We start from the raw sequence: 21,862 nt of genomic DNA, 5'->3' as shown, positions 1-21,862 counted from the left end.
AAAAGGTTTTAAGGTATATTTTAAGGCGTGTTTAAGGGTTCAATCAAAAATGAAAGTCATTTAGCATGCATTCATCCACATGTGGTTCCAAACCTCTTTGACTTTCTTTGTTCTGTGGAACACAAACAAAAATATATAAAAAGTCAATTGAGTCCAGTGTTGTTTTTATAATATACATATATATATATATATATATATATATATATATATAATTTATTTTTTTTACTGAAATGGAGCCTGTGTTTAATTATTTAAAAAATAACTGGCATTGTGTCCTCTGTCGTAGCTTCTTTCAGGATGGTCTCAAAGCAGTGGACAACCTCAAACCCTCAATAGAAAAACTCGCCACAGACTTGCACTCGGTGAGATATTCACAGCTGAAGCATTCCCACACTGGGCCCTAACGTGGCTCACACCACTGATCTCAAGATCAGTTCTTATTTTTATCTTCTGTTTCCACTTCTGATATCTTCAGATCAAACAGGTACAAGATGAAGAACGCAGGCAGCTAACCCAGTTACGGGACGTGCTAAAGACATCTCTGCAAGTGGAGCAGAAGGAGGTTAGTCCTTTCTCAAATCAAATCTCTCACACCGTCAAAACTATTTACAGTGCTCCGTGATGTGTTTGATGTGTATCGAGTAAAATGTTTTACTTCTGCTCAGCTCTTCTCTCAGTAAACATCGCATTGAACTGGTGATCAACCTCTATCGCATCATCTTCCTGCCAATTTTCTCACCCTTAAGCTTAAGTGTTTTCTTCAGCATATGATTACAGACATTACACACATTTCAATGCAAATAATCATAAGTTAACAATCCTCTTAACTCCTTGTGAACTACTAAGCGTTTTATATGTCCCGCCATCTTATTATCACACTACTGGGTTACACCTGACAGCTCTGTTTATTATAAGAGCGCACTATATATCTGGGATCATAGTGATTTCAACCTATATATTTGATTTATTGACGTTGTTTATTACTACAGGTGTGTGCATTTCCGGCAATTTATTTTATTTTTTTTAATTTTATTATTATTTTTATTTGACAGCCTTGTTTACTAAAGGTGTACAAAATATATTTGTTATCATGTGGATTTTTAAATTTATATATTTATTTTTTTCAGTAGTCAACATTGTCATGACATTGACTATTTTTTGCCATATTATTCTCAATTTTTGGGTTAGTTCACCCCAAAAAAAAAATAATAAAATGTCATCAATGAAGATATTTTAAATGAAATCTCAGAGATTGAGTGAACTAAGAGTGAGACTGGGTAACCCTTTAAGTGTGAATTTAAGTATTTGGGTTTTTATTAGATTTTTTTTTATTGATTATTAACGGTAACATACAAATAACTGGCTATTGGCTACTTGAAGGGGTGTGCATAAGACTGACATGACACCTTCATAACCATGACATGACAACTGTCTTCAAATGTCTTTCACTCAATAATGACATTTTGAATGCAAATATGACATTCTTTAAGATGTCTTTGTTATGACACCTTAACATAAACCAATGTCAGTTTCTGTCATGACAACTTGACCTAAAATTAAGTTAAACTGTCATATGGTTGGTTTTAACATTTACTGTCATGAGGCCATTATAACTGTGTCATGAATATTTTTTGTGACCTCGACTACAGTGGTACGAATTGAATTTATCATTAAAAAGGTCATTATAATGGCTTCATGACAGGCAATGCCAAAACCAACCACCTGACAGTTTAATGTAATGTTAACCAATAAAGCTAGGTGCTTTCTTAAGTTTGATAATTAATCTGCTATGTCATGTTTATGACAGGTTGTGTTGTCTTAGTAATGTCAAGTTGTCATGACAAAGACATCTCAAACAATGTCATATTTGCATTAAAAATGTCATAACTGAGCGAATGACACTTGATGACAGTTGTCACAAACATGCATAAAATAAGACATGATTATGAAGTTGTCATGTTAGTCTTATGTGCACACCCCTTCAAGTAAAGTGTTACCGTGTTGTTTTCAGTTTGGTATGCAAAATGTATGAATAACCTGTCTAAAGAATGCTCTCTTCTCTTCTTTAATGCTACCGACCTTTGGCAACGAAGTCTAGGAGAGTAAGTGCATACTTGGTATACATGAACATATTTACACATTTGCATTTTGTTTACAAAATGTAGAAGAAAAAAAATTCAATGCAGATTAATTCATTAAATCTAAGCCCCGGAGTGCAGTTCACACAGATGTCTTTTATCCGACTCTGATTGATATGGCAGTATGTTTAAGCCGAGCTTTTTACAGTCAGAATAAAGAATACAGCTCATTTTGGCTTTCGCTCAGCTCAAAACATTAGTACTAAAATGGAAGCGTTCTCATTACTGGCTCAGAGCCTTGTGTTCCAAAACAGTGCGTTTCCAAATGAGTTCAGCTCCCCGGAGAGGCTTGAAGCCCACTGCTCCCATTTCCTCACTGGAGTGACAACGCTGCCGTAAAAAAAAAACAAAAAAACAGCTTTTCGCTTCCTCTGACTGCTGACTTGCCAGTGGTTCACTGCTGCTGTGTGTGTACAGAGAATACACTTACAAATCTGCATCTCCTCACAGGACTCGCAGGTTAGACAGAGCGCCACCTACAGTCTACACCAGCCTCAGGGCAACAAAGAACACGGGACGGACCGCAGCGGGAACCTTTACAAGAAGAGCGATGGGTAATCATCTTTGTTGGGTGTTATTAAATTTCTAAGTAATTAGTTACTGTAATTTAATTACTTTTCCCTTGAAAATGTAAAGTAAGGGATTACTCTTCATTTATCTGTAATTTAAATACAGTTACTTCTGATGTAATTGAGGTAAATACTGTGTATAGATCAATCCGATCTCACAGCGATCCGTATGCATTTTTATGAGGTGTCTAAATCGTACGACCGCACTCGTACAAATTCGTATGAATTATTGTAAAATATGTATGAAAAAGTGTGAAATGTCATGAGATCAGACATAAAACAATAGTGGGTTTAACATCAAAATGTATTGTCTGATGTTAAAAAGTATGTTTTTATAATGTAACCTTTACCTCCTTGGTCAGTTTAAGGATAATTCATGCAATTTCGTAGTATTTATTTGAAATAATTAAAACAGATTCATGTCTATCCTTGTATTATTCAGCTGGTTGAGATTGATATGGGATTTTAAAAAAAGTAATTAAATACTTTTTAGAGAGAATAATTAGTACAGTAATCTAATTACACTTTTGAAGAGGTAATTAGTAACTAGTAATTAATTCATTAGTAATTAGTAACTTTTTTAGAGTAACTTACCCAACACTGGTAATCATATTTTGGCATCACATAACAGAGTGTGCATTAAAATGCCATATCGTGAGTTAATGTACACTCGTCATTACAGGGACTGAAGTCCATCTTGTGTAATTGATCATGTGTTCAGAGCAGTGGATGTGTGTTTAAATCTTTGTTGTTGACTTTTACTGTTTCCTGCCTCCTTCCTTAGGTTGCGGAAAGTGTGGCAGAAGAGAAAGTGCACAGTGAAGAACGGTTATTTGACCATCTCGCACGGGACGGTACGTAACCGCATCTGACCTTCTTCATATCTGATTGGTTTCCATGCTCATATGCTTCTACATTCGCTAACTAACATCTGGGTAGTTGAAATGCCAAGTGCCAGTGACCGTGTCACATTTGTCACATGAGAATAAATGTATACTTTGAGCTTTTGAAGTGAAAAATGAACCGTTAATAATAAATAAATAAATAAATAATAACAATTATTTAACTATATAGTTGTGTAGGATAGAAACCATTTCTTCCCCTGTTTGTTAAATAGTTTTATTATTATTATTATTCATATGGTTAAATAAATATAAACGTATTTAATGTTCATCATGATGGTTTACAAATATAATATATGTATTAGGGATGTAATTAACCAGAGTTGACAAAAACATTTTCCATTTAATAGAGGAATTGATATTGATTTCTGCTATATTAGTCTTGACAGCAGTTTTGAAAAGGAAATAAGTGGAATTGGAAAAATACATTCTTCTTTTTTTAATAATTATTATGAGTAGTGTTATGCTTCTGTTAATTGAATTGAATTAATTTGTCACTATGTATGTGCATTTATTTGAACTAAAAAAGATCATTTAAATAATAATTGATAATAATAATTGATGAATGAATTAAAAGAGGGGCAGCCACCTTATCTTTGATAAACCAGGGCAGTTTCCTCATTAGTGCAGTGCAAACTCAATAGGCTTTTAGCCACTTGGTGAACATCATAAGTCTAGTGTGTTTTCTAGAGCCATTTCCTTTGTCCTCAGTGCTGTTCAGACTTGAAGACCAGGACAACTGGCGAGGGGATTAGAGGAAGTGTAGTATAAAAGAGTAATCCAACTGTTGAATAAGGGTTTAGTATTCTGTCATGAATCATTCACTCTCATGTTTTTCCAAATTCCAATGCCGTAAGACTTTCGTGTTCGGAACGACATATAAACATTCATCAACTCACACACCAGTTGTGGTAAATAGAAGCTCAAGGATGTTCGTTTGACGTGCAAAAACCAATGAGGTTCATTCCCGTGTTACGCAAAAGTTTGAGCTTTAGTAAGAACCAGCTCTACTCGTGTTCATTTCATTTGTGTTCTGAAGATGAACGAAAGTCTTACGGGTTTGTAAAGACATGAGGGCAAGTGATTGATGACAGAATTTTCATTTTGGGGTAAACTATCCCAAAATAGTTTGCAGCAATTAACAGCTATGACGACTCTAAATATTTACGGAAAAAAAAGCAAAATACACGGACATTTATGAAGGGATTTATAAAGGTGAATGTGAAATATAGGTAGTCTGAGAGTGAATCTCATTAAAACTAAAAGATATAGAAGAAATGAGCAAAATATTGCACAATGAAAATGAATCCTGTTTAAGGACCATTAGGGTTTTTTGTGAAAATGAATCTTGTTTAAGGACCATTAGGGTTTTTTGTGAAAATGAATCCTGTTTAAGGACCATTAGGGTTTTTTTGTGCGAGTTCTTTTCGTATAATTATTCTTGTTAGATTCTCATTACTTTAAGTGTGTAGTTTTTCCTGTATTTAAGTAAAAAAGATACAGTAATGCAATTTAAAAATAAAAATGTAATTGGTATAAATTAAATTCAGTACAACAAATACAACCATTACGAATAAATATTTTGCAGTTAATAATAAATCATAATTTGTTGCATTTTAGTAATAAGACTTTTTTTTTGTATCACACCATGTTGGATATTCTGAAATGTTCTCTTCTTTTTCTTTGGAAATGTTTATTTGTGGATTTAAATATATCCGTAAATGTCGATTTAGTTGTCAATTATTGAATTTTTTTACTGGGTCAAGCGAAGAAGGCGATATATGACACTAGAAAAATAAGAATTGAACGCAATTCAAGTGTAAATTTGCAGATTGTGTTTCTTACTAATTTGAATTTTAATTGACTTTCGGTTTTATAAGGCTATGGGGGATTTTATGTCTTTTGAATTTATTTGGTGTTATGAGGGGGCTCTGTGTGAAATTATTTTGGAATGAGTTTATTTATTTATTTATTTATATTTTTTTTGTGTGTATGGTGTTTTGTACTCTTGTAGGTAGCAACTGAATGTATTAGTATTAGGTTATTTGTAATAAAGGTGTGTTAAAATTAAAAATTCTAATTCTCTCTCTATCTCTCTCCTCTTCTCTCCGGTTTCTGTCTCAGGCTAACAGACCTCCTGCCAAACTCAATCTTCTCACCTGCCAGGTGAAGCACAACCCAGAGGAGAAGAAAAGTTTCGACCTCATCTCCCGTACGGTTACACCCGTCACAATTACTTTACACACACGTTTATAAATCCGATTTGGGAGAGCTGTAAAGCGTAGTTAAAACCTGGTTGCTAAAGACCTAGCTGAGAATGTTGAGAGCAAAAAACAAACACTTTTTTAAAGGCTACAGTGTAACTGTGTTGTTGTTATCTATGAGGAAATATTGGCTGAGGAAACACTGACCCTGGCTGAGGGATTTTCTCCCATGTTCCTGTGCTTCCTTTAACATCTCATCTAACCACAGGAAACTAATGTCAGAGAGAAAAACAAGTTCAGTTTTATGTGTCGCTCCATGAGTGGGAGAGTTTGAGCTTATCTTGCCTGCCCCATCCTCTTGTGTTTTTTTTTTTCAGTTTTCCTCATTCCTAATAGATTCTCACAGTAGTGTCACTCTTGTGAGGAAAATGCGATCGTTTCTTCCTCAGTAGAACTGAATCGAAATGTTTATTTTCATTGTATAGCTATTCAACGGAATTTAGTCTCTCATTTGAAAAGTGGACACACACACCCATACCAAAAATATAAACTAATGAAAACAAATGGGACAGAATGTAAATGTAAATAGAAAAAAAAAAAGTTCTTCAGCTAGTGTATTCAAAACAGCAGAGCCTCGGAAATAACTCTATTTAATGAGATCTGTAGCAGACATTTATTCATTAGATTTTTTAAAACTATTAAAATAGATTTCTGTTAAATTAATTAAATCTGAATAAAATATAAGAAATAATAAATATTAGATAAAAAAAAAACTTAAACGACTAACTGAAATAAAATTTAAAGCAAGTTTAAGCAATAAAATGACAAACTAGAATCTGAAATAAAAATAAATTGAAGCTAAAAAAAACTAAACCTTAAAATGACTAAAACATAAACTACAATTGCAATCAAATCTGAAAATATAAAAATAAAAGCTAATTCAGAATATTAATAAACACTACTAATAAATAATAAATGAATACTATAATAGTATATAAACAAAACTAAAATTTATGGAAATTTTAAGTTGGATCAAATTGATCAAATCCGCCAGGAATGTTTATTACAACCAAATGACAGTGTTGCCTATTTGTTGTGTTTCATGAAGGATATCACAACATTTTGCAACAAAGAAATATAATAACATTTGGACAAATGTTGGTTCAAATCAGTGTGAAAGGGGATTGTTAGTCAGAGTTGGACTCGGAATACAGGGCAGATCGTTTAGTCACTTTGTTTTCTCCAAGATCTATTTGTCCTTTGATCTAACAGTCTTTCTCTTTTCCTTTCACTCTTAGATGACAGAACGTATCATTTCCAGGCAGAGGATGAGCCAGAGTGTCAAATGTAAGTGTGTTTGTGTGTGCTGTGCGATGTCCTGTTTTAGGGAGTAAGTATCAACAGCGTTTCCGTTATCTATGCGTCTCTCCTTCCTCAGATGGATCTCAGTTCTGCAGAACAGCAAGGAGGAGGCGCTCAACAACGCCTTTAAGGGAGACCAGCATGTTGGCGAGAACAACATTGTGCAGGAGCTGACCAAGGCCATCCTGGGTGAGGTCAAGCGGATGGCGGGGAACGACGTCTGCTGTGACTGTGGAGCTCCCGGTGAGTAACCTGGACATCGACAGGAAGGAGGAAGTGGAGAAAGAGGAGGAGGGGGGGGGGGGGGCTGTTTTGAATTGTCTCACAGGAAGAACAAAGCGCTAGTAAAGGAACTCTGTTAAAATAATTGAATTTGCATAGGCTGCTCTGTTTGGACCTGTCAGGAAAGAAAAGACCTGCGGAACAAAACAACCTGTCAAAAAAAGAAGAAAAAAGATACCGCCACCATAAGGCTGAACCTCACATTACTATTATAATTATAGTTATTAATAATGAATGCAACAGTTGAATTAATTTATTACATATAATAATGTATTTCAATAATGCTAGTAATAACATTTATTTATTATATAATTTAATTGATGTATTAAATATAATGTAATTTAAAATAATAGCAGCATTTATTTAATATTTATTAAATATTACATTAATTAAATAATAATAATACAATAAAATAATTATATGATTGAATACATGTATTAAATACAATAATCTAATACAATAATAATAATTCATTATTAATATTTTTTAATAATAATAAATGCAGCAGAAAAAAATAAAGATATACTATATAATTAAATTAAATACGGTAATATGGTAGAATTAAAAATTTGAATTAATAAAATATTGGTTTAAAACTAATAATAAATACAAAAACATCATAAAAATGTATATAATTAAATTGAATATGGTAGAAATTAAAATTCTAATTAATATAATAATAATAATTATTATTATTATTACCTAATGTGATTGTGTTTATTTATTTTCTACAAGTACCTCATTATATCAAATTAATTTGATCAATTTTTAAAATATAATAATGTAATATTACAATGATGTCAACATTTGTTTATTATTCTAATTAATATAATTATTATTATGCATTTTTTATTCATTTGCCTTTATTCAGACTTTAGTGTGTTTGTGCTAACTGCTCGCTCCAGCAATTTGCATAATTGATCAATGATAAAACTCTACTTGACGATCAATGTGGGAATGAGGATTAGCCATTTCATCTTTTAAGTTCCATTTGGATGTTACACATTCTTGATCGACAGCTTCTGTTAATTATTTTTTTCTTCTCCCCTCTCATTCTCCCTCAGGTCCCACGTGGCTCTCCACCAACCTGGGCATCCTGACTTGTATCGAATGTTCAGGGATCCACCGGGAGTTGGGTGTGCACTACTCCAGAATCCAGTCTCTAACACTGGATGTTCTCAGCACCTCCGAGCTCTTGGTTAGTGCTTGATCTTTGATTTCACAGATTGCCCAGCGCTGCTGCTGCTGCTGGAAGCCTAAGATTGGGTTTATTTATTTAGTTTGCACTGGATTCTTTCAATTCAGCTTTCATACTTGAAATCTTTATAGGGTTTGCTTAAATCACTTGGGCTCTTTGGGAGTTATTCCACACGCATGATTTCAGCCCAAAGCTTTTTTGGCCAGAAATTTAGGATCATTAAAGCAATTACACAAGACTGCAGAACTATTAGCCACAGTGAGAAAGCCTCGGGTCTCTGATTGAGTGCCAAGAGACGTTGTTTGGCTGATTGGGATATTATGAAGTAACAAAACAGATCAAATGGACCCTGAATAAATGCTTTTGTTGATCCTTTGGAGTGGCGAAATGCAATTAGTTTTTGTTTTGATTTCATGCATGTGTTTGCATGCATGTGTGTGTTGTGGTGTTTAGCTGGCCAAGAACGTGGGGAATGCTGGATTTAATGAGATCATGGAAGCTTGTCTGACGGCAGAAGACGTGATCAAACCAAACCCAGCCAGTGACATGTAAGCCAAAGTTTCTCTTTGGGAATTTATCATCACTGATGTTGTATTTTTATGCAAATTAATTCTTGTTTAATTTCCTTTTAATGCCTCAGGCAGGCGAGGAAAGACTTCATCATGGCCAAGTACACGGAGAAACGCTTTGCCCGTAAGAAGTGCCCCGACGCGCTGTCGAAGCTGCACACGCTCTGTGATGCCGTGAAGGCCCAGGACATTTTTTCTCTCATTCAGGTCTACGCTGAGGGGGTCGACCTAATGGAGCCGATTCCTCTGGCCAATGGCCATGTGAGTCTGTTACTATCTTTCCTCAGATTTGATAGGATTTATTCAATTACTTCCTTTACAAACATTTACCATGGTAATCATAGTTTGTGTTAAAATACCAAAATAAAATAATAAAAATAATAATTAAATGTCTTTTTTTAACACTTAGAATTTTATTTCAATTAATATAAATTAAATCCACATTTAATGCTAAACCACAGGTGAAAAAAAATAAATATATATATATATATATATATATATATATATATACTGTATATAGACAGTCGTGGTCAAAAGTTTACATCACCTTGCAGAATCTGTAAAATGTTCATTATTTTAACAAACTAAGAGGGATCATACAAAATACATGCTTATAACTTAATACATTTTTTGTCTCGTTGACTATATGTAAACATATAAACTTATGACTAAGAAAAATAAATGTTTACATTTTTAAAAAATAAAATATATTTAATTAATAAAAATGTACTTGTGTTTTATATTTACATTTGGTCCCTTACTCATTTATCATTAAATTACAGTAGTTTTTTCCTTTTAGTTTTTTTATGTGGATTTATCTAATATATTGGCATTTGAAATAAAATAAAATATTGAAGTACTAATATATATATATATATATATGTGTGTGTGTGTGTGTGTGTATAATATTGCCCTATATATGTATATGTGTGATTTTTGAGTTTAATAAATATTTTTGTTTCACATGAATCATCAACATCATTCATTAACCATTTCAGTCATATTCGCCATATGCGAGAGACTGTCCATGTATTTTCTTGTGGATGATATTTCCGGTGTAGGTCGCCAGGTCTTTCCCCAATCCTCCCCATCATGTGACTCACACACACACAGACACATTCACACTTACTAGGGACAATTTAGCCTCTCTAATTCTCGCATACTGCATGTGTTTAGATTGGGGTAAACCCAGCCAGACACAAGGAGAACATGCAAACTACTACATAAAACTGAACAGACTATATTTTCACGAAAGATTACTTAAGTGTTCTGTATGGTTAATTGGCCCAAAATATCATGGTCTATTCAGTCAAGAGTGTCTTTTAAGCTACTGTATAAACGTCATGTTGTTTGTTTGTTTGGTGTGGTAGGAACAAGGTGAGACCGCCCTTCATCTGGCCGTGAGACTGGTGGACAGAACCTCCCTTCACATCATAGACTTCCTCACCCAGAACAGGCAAGACTCAGACAGCCGAGCAGAGGCTGGAAAACATCTTTCCCGAATTTATTTCCCCTCTTTGCTGACTGATGCTACCCAACAACTAAATCTGAATGAACGGCTTTTTTTGTCATTGATTTGACCAAAGCTGTTTAAAAGCGCCGATTTTGAATGTTAAACAGGCAATTATAGCTGTGCCTAGAGTGGAAAAATTGAGATGTAATGTTTTCTAAACAGGCAAAATTTTGTGTTTCTCCCCTCAGTTTAAACTTGGATAAGCAAACGGCTAAAGGAAGTACAGCGCTGCATTACTGCTGCCTGACGGACAACAGCGAGTGTCTCAAACTTCTGCTGAGAGGAAAAGCCTCTATAGACATCGGTATGCAGCAAATCAAATCTCTCGTAGTCCCTGTTGAAACAGGAAGTTTGGGTGTGACATATCAACGGGGTCCCTTTCATGATGTTTTTTAGGAATTACCAGGATCCTTGATTTGTCTGATGGCACTTTTCAGGATGTTGTTCTCACACATGTTCTTATTTTGACTGCTGGGAAAGTTAGCGTGGTGATTTGAACCAAGAATAGGACGAAAAGATAACAGGGAGTCATATGTGGCCTAGCGGTTGTGCGTGTGTGCATGTGGGTGGGTGAATCTGTGCCAGGGAATCTCCTCTCAGATCCCTGCCAGCGTCTTTTGTGAGCAAGCTGTCTGGATCGACTTGGCTTTGTCTGGTCTGTAAAGTCAAATTCAGCACAGGAAGCCAAGAGTACAGAATGTGTTGGGAACCTCATTGTTTCCATCTTGGCGACTGTGATGCTTTCTAAAATGTATCAAACCAGTGTATCCTCCTCTTGAAATGTGTTTCTGTGTATATTTAGCTAATGAGGCTGGCGAGACCCCGCTTGACATCGCCAGGCGACTCAAACACCTGCAGTGTGAGGAACTGGTGAGCTGTCATGTTGTACACGCAAAGTTCTTGTAGTTTAATATGCGAGATAACTGGCCCGTAAGATGTTGTTTATGGGATGCTCGGCTCTCTTTTAGCTGAACCAGGCACTTGCAGGGAAGTTCAATGCTCATGTGCATGTGGAGTACGAGTGGAGACTTCAGCATGAAGACCTGGACGAGAGTGATGAAGATCTGGACGAGAAGGTGAGGAAAACTGAAGGAAAAGTATTTTGGTTGTGTTAGATTTTGCTCGACTTATATAGACCATTTCACAAGATGTAAACAACACTGGTCCAGAAGCACTTCCTGTTTCAGTTTTTTAACACTACATAAAAGCTGGGATAAAATACAACCGACAGAACATTTAAAAATGAATCAAAAAGTTAAACAAACATCTTTAAGATGTTTTTTTACATGTGAAATAAAGAAAACAGTTACAAACTGAAACAGGAAGTGCTTCTGGACCAGTGTTGTTTACATCTTGTGAAATGGTCTATATTTGTGTGTATATGTGTTGATATTTAGTAATAGCTAATGCCTAATTTAGTGTGTGTAGATATTTTTAGTTTCCATTTAAATAGTTATTGTAGCAGAGTAGATTAAAATATCATAAAAAACAATCAAAGCATGTTTTCAATGCTGTTTTAAAGGAGTAGTTCACTTTTAAAAAAACTTTTGCTGATAATTTAATCGCCCCCATGTCATCCTTGTCTTTCTTTCTTTAGTCGAGAAGAAATTAAGGTATATAATGCATTTTACTGGTAACCAAACGGTTCAAGGTCCAAAAGACAGTTTCATTGCAAACTGTTCGAAGGGCTTTAAACAATTCCAGACGACGAATAAGGGTCTTATCAAGCGAAACGATCGCTCATTTAAAAAAAAAAACAACAAACAAACAAAGTTTAAGTTTTATAAGCTCAAATGGTCGCCTTGCTCTGTTCTGTGATGCGTATTTGTGACTCTCCTGTTTGAACTGGTTCATCAAAATGAACTAATCTTTTTCCAAATCCATTCGTTCATTTCGTTCGTTGAATGAACCAAATGACACGAAAAAAAGATTCTTCATTTTGATAAACGAGTTCGAACAGGAGTCACAAACGCGCATCACATAACAGAGCAAGACGACCATTTGAGCTTATAAAACGTAAACTTTTTTTTTTAAATGAGCGATCGTTTCACTTGATAAGACCCTTATTCATCGTCTGGAATCGTTTAAAGCCCTTTCCCAGTAAAAGTGCATTATATGGAGAAAAATCCTGGAATGTTTTCATCAAAAACCTTAATTTCTTTTCAACTGAAGAAAGAATGACATGAATATCTTGGATGACATGGGGGTGAGTAAATTACAAGCAAAAGTTTTTTTTTTTTTTTTAAGTGAACTACTCCTTTAACTAAATGAACACAAGAAAGAATTATATTGGATTATATTTAATCAGTTTTCTTAGAGAGTTTGAACTGATTCCGCATTTCAAAGCGCATATTTTGCTGAAGTCCAAATATTAAATTGACCAAATAATAAGTGCTTTGTAATCATCTCAATTGTTAAAATGCTGATTAATGTAGGTTTTTCTTGCAAAATCTGTTGTGATTTCTTTTCTCTTTTTTGTTGAATATTCAATGTGCTTACTCAGTCCCACTTATGATATTTGTGTCTATAGTCCAGTCCTCACCGGCGGGACGAGAGGCCCATCAGCTGCTACACTCCGGGCAGTAACTCCCTTCAGCCCAGTCTGGCACGAGACGCTCGAGAAATGGTCAAAGACAAGCAGCGGTTCGTGCCCAACCTGGTCAACAACGAGACCTATGGGACCATTATCAACACCAACTCACCAGTCACCCTTTCCACTTCTGCTCCACCTCTACCACCCCGAAATTTAGGTACTTTACATTTCACTCAGATAAAAGAAAAAAACACTGATTGAAAGAAGAAAAATACCCTTTTGTCTTCAGAACTGCCTTCCTTCTTTGTGGCATAGATTCAACAAGGTGCTGAAAACATTCCTGAGATTTCGGTCCATATTGATATGATAGCATCACACAGTTGCACGTCCATGATGCGAATCTCCCGTTCCTCCACATCCCGAAGGTGCTATTGGACTGAGATCTGGTGACTGTGGAGGCCATTTGAGTATAATCAACTAATTTTCATGTTTAAGAAACCAGTTTGAGAAGAGTTGAGATTTGTGACATTATCCTGTTGGACACATCCATGCTATCATGTTGTTTACACCAAATTCTGAATCAGGCGTTTTTTTCTATTATCCCATTTTTGTGAGCCCATGTGAATTGTACTTCAGTTTCCTGTTCTTAGCTGGCAGGAGTGGCACCTGGTGTGTCTTCAGCTGCTCTAGTCCTTCTGCTCCAAGGTTCGGTGTGTTGTGTGGTCAGAGATGCTCTTCTGCAAACCTCGGTTGTAACGAGTGGTTATTTGAGTTGCTGTTGCCTTATCAGCAGAACAAATCTGCTCATTCTCCTCTGTCCTCTGGCATCACCAAGGCATTTTCCCCCACAGAACTGCCACTCATTGTTTATTTTCTCTTTTTCTGACCATTCTCTGTAAACCTTAGAGATGGTTATGTGTGAAAATCCCAGTAAATCATTTTCTGATGTATTCAGACCAGCCCAAACATCAACCATGCCACATTTAAAGTCACTTAAATCAAGTTTCTTCCCCATTCTGACACTCAGTTTGAACTTCAGCAGATCGTGTTGATCATATCGAGTAGCTGGATTAGATATTTGTGTTTAGGGGCAGTTGAACAAGTGTACCTAATAATGTGGCCGGTGAGTGTGTGTATATAAAATGTCTAGCATACATTTGAACCACTTCAAATTTTTTTTTTTAAATCATCCACTTTGTTAATATTTATAATTGTAAATGAAAAATATACTAAACGTACACAAAAAGCAAATAATTCTACGAGTCACTAATTCTGTTCAGGCCACAACTGGCTGCTGTATTTTTAGCCTCACAAATGTCAGGTCTTAAAATGGCAGAAATCTCTTTGACCTGTTCTTGAATTCTCACCCTCACCCAGTTGCACTGCAGAGCTCCATGGCAACGGCCGTGTGAAGATTCTGACCTATATGTGCGCTCCCAAAGTCTCTGGACAGGAAGCCGTTATGAGCTCAAACGCTTTCAGAAATGTTCATAAGGACTTGGAGGTCTGTTAAGATAACATGAGGGAGATGCCAGTAAACAGGAGATTGGTGGAATGGGCTCTATGCACGGCGTTATTTCCGGTGAAGGATTAAGGATGCTCGATAACTTCCGCTGATCATAGAGTCCAATGCAATACAGAGAATTTATATTGAATTTTATACTCCATGGTTATACTAATGAAACGTTAGTCACAAAAACAGATAAAACAGACACCCCTCGTTGTGTTTATGCTTCTTTTTAAAATTATATTAAATAAACATAACTATATATAAAATTACATCTAAACGTATGTACGTTTCGTTTCAAAGACGGGAGGACAGTAAATATTGAAGACTAAGCCATAATCCCGTTTTCTCCGGTTTTCCTCCGCTTTAATCTACACAACCGGAAATGGACGAGCATCCTTAAGTCAAATGCGGAACTTATGCGTGCATATAGCCCATTGGTCTGTTAAGAGTTTCACTTGGATAAAAAAAAGACACTGATTTCTGTGTTAGAACAAGAGTGAGGCTTTGAAGTGAATCCCATAAGACACTAATGAAATGAGATGCATAATGGATCTCTGCAGGTCTGGAGCAGGACCAAAGTCCAGAATAAGAGTTAACAAAAGCGCTGTCCTCTCTTTTCATCTTTTTTTTTTTTGTCTTCTCTTCTTCCCACAGTACAGCCGTCTGGTCTTGCTGGAATGGCTCAGGGATCGCCCGGTTGGAAGCCTGGCTCCCTAGATCTGACCGGCAGGCAGAGATCTTCCTCTGACCCCCCCAACATGCACCCCCCAGCGCCCCCCTTACGGGTCACATCCACTTCCCGTGAGTTGGCTGTACATGAATGAGTGGATGAGCTTTTGCTCGAGGCCGAGCGCTTCTGTTTCACGTGGTGCTTTGTGTTGAGATTAGATTTGAGTCAGATTGTTCTTTGATTGATCCTGGATCACCTGGTTGTGATGTCATGGCGGTGTCTAAACGTATGAATATTAATTAGGTTATGCTGTGTTTGTGAGTTGAGTTTGTCTAATCACATAGCCTAATTGTTATTCATGAACCAATACAAGGTATCAGGCTTCAAAAATTCTGGTGGTTTTTCGATTTCCAAAAACAAGCTCGCTGTCATTCTCTTTCATTTAGTTCATGTGTTGGGGGATTTAAAGATCTCTATGTGCTCAGATATGTCTTTTTGTTCTCTTAAAGGAGTAGTTCACTTTTAAAAAAAACTTTTGCTGATAATTTACTCACGCCCATGTCATCCAAGGTGTCCATGTCTTTCTTTCTTCATTTGAAAAGAAATTAAGGTTTTTGATGGACTTCAATGGGAACCAAACAGTTCAAGGTCCAAAAGACACTTTCAGTGCAAACTGCAAACTGTTCAAAGGGCTTTAAACGATTTCAGACGATTCGTTCATTTTGATGAACGAGTTCGAACAGGAGAGTCACAAACGCGCATCACAGAACAGAGCAAGGTGAGCATTTGAGCTTATAAAACTTAAACTTTTATTTATTTCTTTTTTGAATGAGCGATCGTTTCGCTTGATAAGACCCTGATTCATTGTCTGGAATCGTTTAAAGCACTTTGAACAGTTTGCAGTTTGCACTGAAACTGTCTTTTGGACCTTGAACCGTTTGGTTCCCATTGAAGTCCATTATATGGAGAAAAATCCTGGAATGTTTTCATCAAAAATCTTAATTTCTTTTCGACTGAAGAAAGAATGACATGGATATCTTGGATGACATGGGGGTGAGTAAATTATCAGCAAAAGTTTTGTTTTGTTTTTTAAGTGAACTACTCCTATTCAGGGTCAAAAAGTTACTTTTAACTGTTTGAAATAGCATGAGATATCGAAAAATGTTTTATTTAATGTAAAGAATATTTTAAATGTTTTATTATTTATATATCATTATTATTACAGTGACTCTAGTTATGCTCTCCTTTACATTTAATCAGCCATACATAAGCTATATTTTAAACTAAAAAAGCCTATTTAATATCAGTATATTTTAAATGTATAATTTTTGTTATCAGTAATACATTTATTCTTTTTCTAATTCGCAAACAGGCAACAAAATAAAACAAATATTCTTAACCTTTATAAACAAGACAAACCCAAAACAAAGGTAAATAGTTATTAAAAATAATGACAATATTGTGGATTAAAGAAATGTATAATTTCTAATTAATCCTATAAATTTAACAACTATTAATAAGCAGTACGTAATTCAGGAGTTTATTGAGGTCGTAGTTAATAATTTGACCCTAAACTAAAGTGTGACAAATATACATCTTTATCCAGAAATCAAGGAAAACAGGAAAGTCATGGAAATTCAAGTGTGGGAACCCTGCTACCAATATTGTCAAAAATAAAATATTGAAACATCTGTGGTTTTTTTTTAGTAATTGTGAGCTGTTTATGTTTAACATAATTGCATCTATTTAATGTTCTCTGCAGTTCTTGTGCCTAGCGGTGCTCCCCCTCCTTTGGCTAAAACTGCCAGTATGATGGAGGCCAAGAATATACAACCCAAACCTGGACACGGCCCTCCTGGTCAGAACGTCAACCGGGCTACAAGGTCAGAATACTAAATAACCCATGACCACATGCACACACACACATGCCCTCTACTCTGACAGTCCGGCCCTATAGGACAACACAGACTCATTGTAGCTGCGGTTAGCCGCTAGTCGTTGAGTGGTACTTTCTCCAGTGTTTGGCGAGTCTGACTCCTTTAAAAGGTGAGCGTGTCCTTATCTGGATGCAGAGGTGGAAAATGCCCATAGGGAACTGCTGATTTACCAGGTCATTAATTCCTATTCAAGTCCTCATTCACGCACACAGTGCCAGAGGACGACACAAGTAGGGAACTCATCTGAGCATGACCCGAGTCTAAATATTGTTACTTTTAGTACTCAATATTACAAGAACTGAACACAATATTCACATCTCTTCTTTTTGTTGGCTGCAGCGCGGACAAAACCTTCAGTAAAAGCACACTGATGCGCTCTGGATCCATCGAGAGACCAGGTAGATGTCAGAGAAACCATGTTAACTGTAAGTTGATTGTTTTAAATAAAAGGCTTGCTGCCATTATTGTATTGAAAAGCCAATTCTGACAGTGATGCCATTTCCTGTTTTCATTTTGTTTGTTTTTTTGGTTAAACAGCTAAAGTTCCTGGAGGCCCCCAAAACACCATTGGTCAAACTCTGCCCGCTACCCAAATGCCCAGGAAAACCTACCTGGTATGTTTAACCACAAGAGGAAATTCCAGACATGAATTCATGATGGATACCACCTAATATGCCATATTTACATAACATATACTAAGTGACATGTTCTTGTGTTTCCAAACCTGATCGGTGTGGCGAGCAGAAGCCGAAGCGTGTGAAGGCCATGTATAACTGTGTGGCTGATAATCCAGATGAGCTGACGTTCTCTGAGGGAGAGGTCATCGTTGTGGATGGTGAGGAGGACCATGAGTGGTGGGTGAGTATCCTGACTGCCGCACACTAGACTTCAACTCTATCTAGAGGACTCACTTTACATAGTAGCAGTGGTATGAGAGAGAGAACCAGAGAAGAAAGGTGAGTTTACTGTATTTCCCTTAATATTACTGGCTGGTTGTTAATAAGTAAACTCACTGAGGGCCGCGGTCTGGTTCAGTGTCTCTTTCTGGAAAACAACTAAACAACGTTTTCATTGGCTGTGTTTAGTCATTCATTCTCCATGGAGGCTCATCAATGGTAAAGCCAAATCTCTGTGTTACCTGTGTGACTTCAGTGCTATTTACATATGAATGTCTTTGTCATGACAAAGACACTGCAGGTTATGATGTTATGGTTTATGTCAACATGACATCTTAAAGGAGTAGTTCACTTAAAAAAAACAACTTTTGCTGATAATTTACTCACCCCCATGTCAACCAAGATGTCCATGTCATTCTTTCTTCAGTCAAAAAGAAATTAAGGTTTTTGATGAAAACATTCCAGGATTTTTCTCCATATAATGGACTTCAATGGGAACCAAACGGTTTAAGACAGTTCCAGTGCAAACTGCAAACTGTTCAAAGACGATGAATAAGGGTCTTATCAAGCGAAACTATCGCTCATTTAAAAAAAAAAAAAAAAGTTTAAGTTTTATAAGCTCAAATGGTCGCCTTGCTCTGTTCTGTGATGCGCGTTCGTGACTCTCCTGTTCGAACTCATTCATCAAAATGAACAAATCTTTTTTCGTGTCATTTGGTTGATTCAACGAAAGAAATGAACGAAAAGATTAATTAATTTTGATGAACAGGAGAGTCACGAACGCGCATCACAGAACAGAGCAAGGCGAGCATTTGAAAGTGAGCACTGAAACTGTCTTTTGGACCATGAACCGTTTGGTTCCCATTGAAGTCCATTATATGGAGAAAAATCCTGGAATGTTTTCATCAAAAACCTTAATTTCTTTTCGACTGAAGAAAGAAAGACATGGACATCTTGGATGACATGGGGGTGAGTAAATTAAAAACTACGCATTCAAAAGGTCATTATTGAGCGAAAGACACTTAAAAACATTTGTCATAAACATGCATAAACCTTACTTCATATTCAAGACATATGTCATGGTTATGAAGGTGTCATGTCAGTCTTATGCACACCCCTTCAAGTAAAGTGTGACCAACATTTCTAATACACTTTCTCTTGATCTTTTTGTAGCTGGGCCACATTGAGGGAGAGCCAATGAGAAGAGGAGCGTTTCCTGTCACATTCGTGCAATTCATTATGGACTGAAGGGCCGGAGATCACGGACACTGAGCTGGAAGGTGTCCTCTCTAACCATCATCATCATCATCATCATCATCATCATCGGTATTCCCTTTCTCCTGAAGCTTGTGTCCTCACTGAGCTTCCACTAATCCCTGCTCTCACCTGGCTTGAGCAGTCACCTGGGCTTTGTGGCCTAGATGTTGCAGAACGACAGTTTGTTGCAATAAATGCACTTTTGACTTAATTTATCGTGACCACAATGCTGAGAAGGATGTCACCAAGATGAAGGTTTTACTCTGAGATAATTCACATCCTTATTCCTTTTAGACATAATAAATAGCATAAGGTTTTGAAGAAAAGTACACATTATCTGTGAATATAGTCTTATTTGCCCACATTCCACGTCTGGCAAGGAAAGGCAGAAGGATACTCTGAGAATCACTGACTTTTGAGGAATCGGTTGGGAAAGATAGCTTCGTCAATGGTGCTAAGGCCAGGAATATGCTACGAGAGCCGTCTGCCCTAGGAGGGGGAGCTCCGATGTCCCCATTTTCACAGAGATGGAGAAACAGACAGAGATGATTTGAAAGAGATGGAGAAACAGACAGACATAAGAGCGCTTTTGTTCTGGCTAAGGGACTGGGAACAGGAAGACTTAATGAAAGAAATGTTGACTCTGTACCTGCTGGGAGTTTTGAGCGCTCTGACAGTCTCCAGGGAAGAGGAAAGGAGCCAGTGAAGAGCATCAAGAAGGTTTATTTCTGTATAGATATTTATAATTCTGAGCTGTCCTTCTGTGGTCTTGATTTAGATGCTCTTATTGGTTTTAATGATCTTTTGCAGACCTTCCTTCAGTGTGTAGGCAGTTTGCCATGAGAGGCCTGTGGAACGCTGTCATTTCTCAACTGGCCCGTTCTTTCTTAAAGCTATAGACCAAAAAATGAAAATTCGGTCATTAACTCACCCTCATGTTCTTTCAAACTGTGCAAAAGAACATACACTGCAGAATGTGCAGAGTGCTTTTTCAAAATGGGGACTGTTAACGTTAGGCACGTTAAAAGTGGTCTGTAAGATTCGTTTGCGATATTCAAAGTCTTCTGAAGCCCTACTGTAACTGTGTGAGGAACAGACCAATATTTAAAGGGAAATTCTGTCATATTTACTCATCCTCATGTCGTTCCAAACATGTGTAACTTGCTTTCTTCTGTGGAACACAAAAGATGAATTTTTGAAGAATATTTTTTTTTTGTGTTTCATAGAAAAAAAAAGTCATTCAGGTTTGGATTGGGAAGACTTTTATACGCTAAAAATCAAACCTGCCTCGACATGAAAAACCAATGACGTCCAACTTGACACGTGTAATTTTTTAAACAAACACAACTTTAATTTGTTGATTGTAGTCAACATATGGGTTCAGTCAGTGTACTTGAAATGCAGTGCTTGTGTTATATGGACCACTTTACAATTTGCCTGTCATCATTATGGAAAAAGCACTCTTGACGTTCTTCAAATTTTTCCTGGCTAGATAGAAAGTCATACAGGTTTAAAAGCAAATGATGACAGAATTTTCATTTTTGGGTGAACTAACTCTTTAAGAAGCTCTTACCTTCCTTTGGTGTATAGAACATGAACACGTTTTCAGCATGAGTGCACTAAAACCTTGTCATTTTTAACAGATTTCAAGGTGTCTGGAGTTATGGATTATTTGTATTTCCACCAACCAGGATGTGCCCTGAATCTCCCAGCTTTTGGTTGGCCAGATGGGTGTTCCCTGTACCAGTAATAACTCGGCATCTCTTTCTTTCTCTAGCGCTAATTGTATTCCAGGGGAAATTAAAATCCCTCATGTCATATTTCCCTCACAACACTTCTCTTAATCCTTTCTAAAGCTTTGAAATGCTCATCCATCAGTAATTGTGTGCAGGAGCGTTTTTAATGTCATGAGTGTTTGATGTGGTTGCAGAGCAACTTAATAGAGTCTGTTATGTAACTTTTAATTACAGTCATGTTAGTCTTGATTGAGCTCGGGCCAGAGTGACCTGTAACTCGGGCAGTGACGGGATGTAGCTCAATGTATACGGACGGCACCGGGCCGGCTGCGATTGTAAATAAATGTAGACTTTGCTTTGTGCATATTTAATTGTAAACAGAGAGCTAAACTGGCGTTTTGTTAGATAAGACTTTTAATTAAGATGAAAACAACCTCTATTCATCCGTTTACCATAAACGTCATTGTTGCTAATATATAAATATATGCATATATGTACAAATAAATGGGAAAACTGGAATAAAAAAAAACAAAACTCAGTTTTTAATTCCGTTCATGCGTTGCATTATTCAGGTAGATTAAGTGAA

General features: G+C 36.4%; 1 protein-coding gene across 3 annotated transcripts in view; it reads left to right on the top strand.

Moving 5' to 3' along the window:
• Window positions 1-21,814, top strand: part of asap2a (ArfGAP with SH3 domain, ankyrin repeat and PH domain 2a) — a 61,547-nt gene extending 39,733 nt beyond the window's left edge. For 2 of the 3 annotated variants that reach the window (XM_089120485.1, XM_089120486.1), the window contains 21 exons: window positions 287-362; window positions 476-562; window positions 2,589-2,692; window positions 3,492-3,561; window positions 5,734-5,821; window positions 7,112-7,160; window positions 7,252-7,418; window positions 8,522-8,655; window positions 9,109-9,203; window positions 9,296-9,485; window positions 10,595-10,680; window positions 10,926-11,041; window positions 11,540-11,607; window positions 11,706-11,813; window positions 13,268-13,487; window positions 15,435-15,581; window positions 17,213-17,333; window positions 17,727-17,812; window positions 17,925-18,001; window positions 18,132-18,245; window positions 19,457-21,814. In XM_089120485.1, coding sequence (XP_088976611.1) covers window positions 287-362; window positions 476-562; window positions 2,589-2,692; window positions 3,492-3,561; window positions 5,734-5,821; window positions 7,112-7,160; window positions 7,252-7,418; window positions 8,522-8,655; window positions 9,109-9,203; window positions 9,296-9,485; window positions 10,595-10,680; window positions 10,926-11,041; window positions 11,540-11,607; window positions 11,706-11,813; window positions 13,268-13,487; window positions 15,435-15,581; window positions 17,213-17,333; window positions 17,727-17,812; window positions 17,925-18,001; window positions 18,132-18,245; window positions 19,457-19,531 — 2,278 coding nt within the window. In that variant the 3' untranslated portion in view covers window positions 19,532-21,814. The remainder of the gene's footprint in view (window positions 1-286; window positions 363-475; window positions 563-2,588; window positions 2,693-3,491; window positions 3,562-5,733; window positions 5,822-7,111; window positions 7,161-7,251; window positions 7,419-8,521; window positions 8,656-9,108; window positions 9,204-9,295; window positions 9,486-10,594; window positions 10,681-10,925; window positions 11,042-11,539; window positions 11,608-11,705; window positions 11,814-13,267; window positions 13,488-15,434; window positions 15,582-17,212; window positions 17,334-17,726; window positions 17,813-17,924; window positions 18,002-18,131; window positions 18,246-19,456) is intronic. The other variant, XM_089120487.1, reaches the window with a different exon arrangement.
• Window positions 21,815-21,862: the final 48 nt, after the last annotated feature.

The sequence above is a fragment of the Pimephales promelas genome, chromosome 15 (assembly GCF_988280905.1).
Source record: "Pimephales promelas chromosome 15, fPimPro1.hap1.1, whole genome shotgun sequence".
NCBI classification, from domain to species: domain Eukaryota; kingdom Metazoa; phylum Chordata; class Actinopteri; order Cypriniformes; family Leuciscidae; genus Pimephales; species Pimephales promelas.
This window is presented reverse-complemented; position numbering and strand designations above follow the sequence as displayed.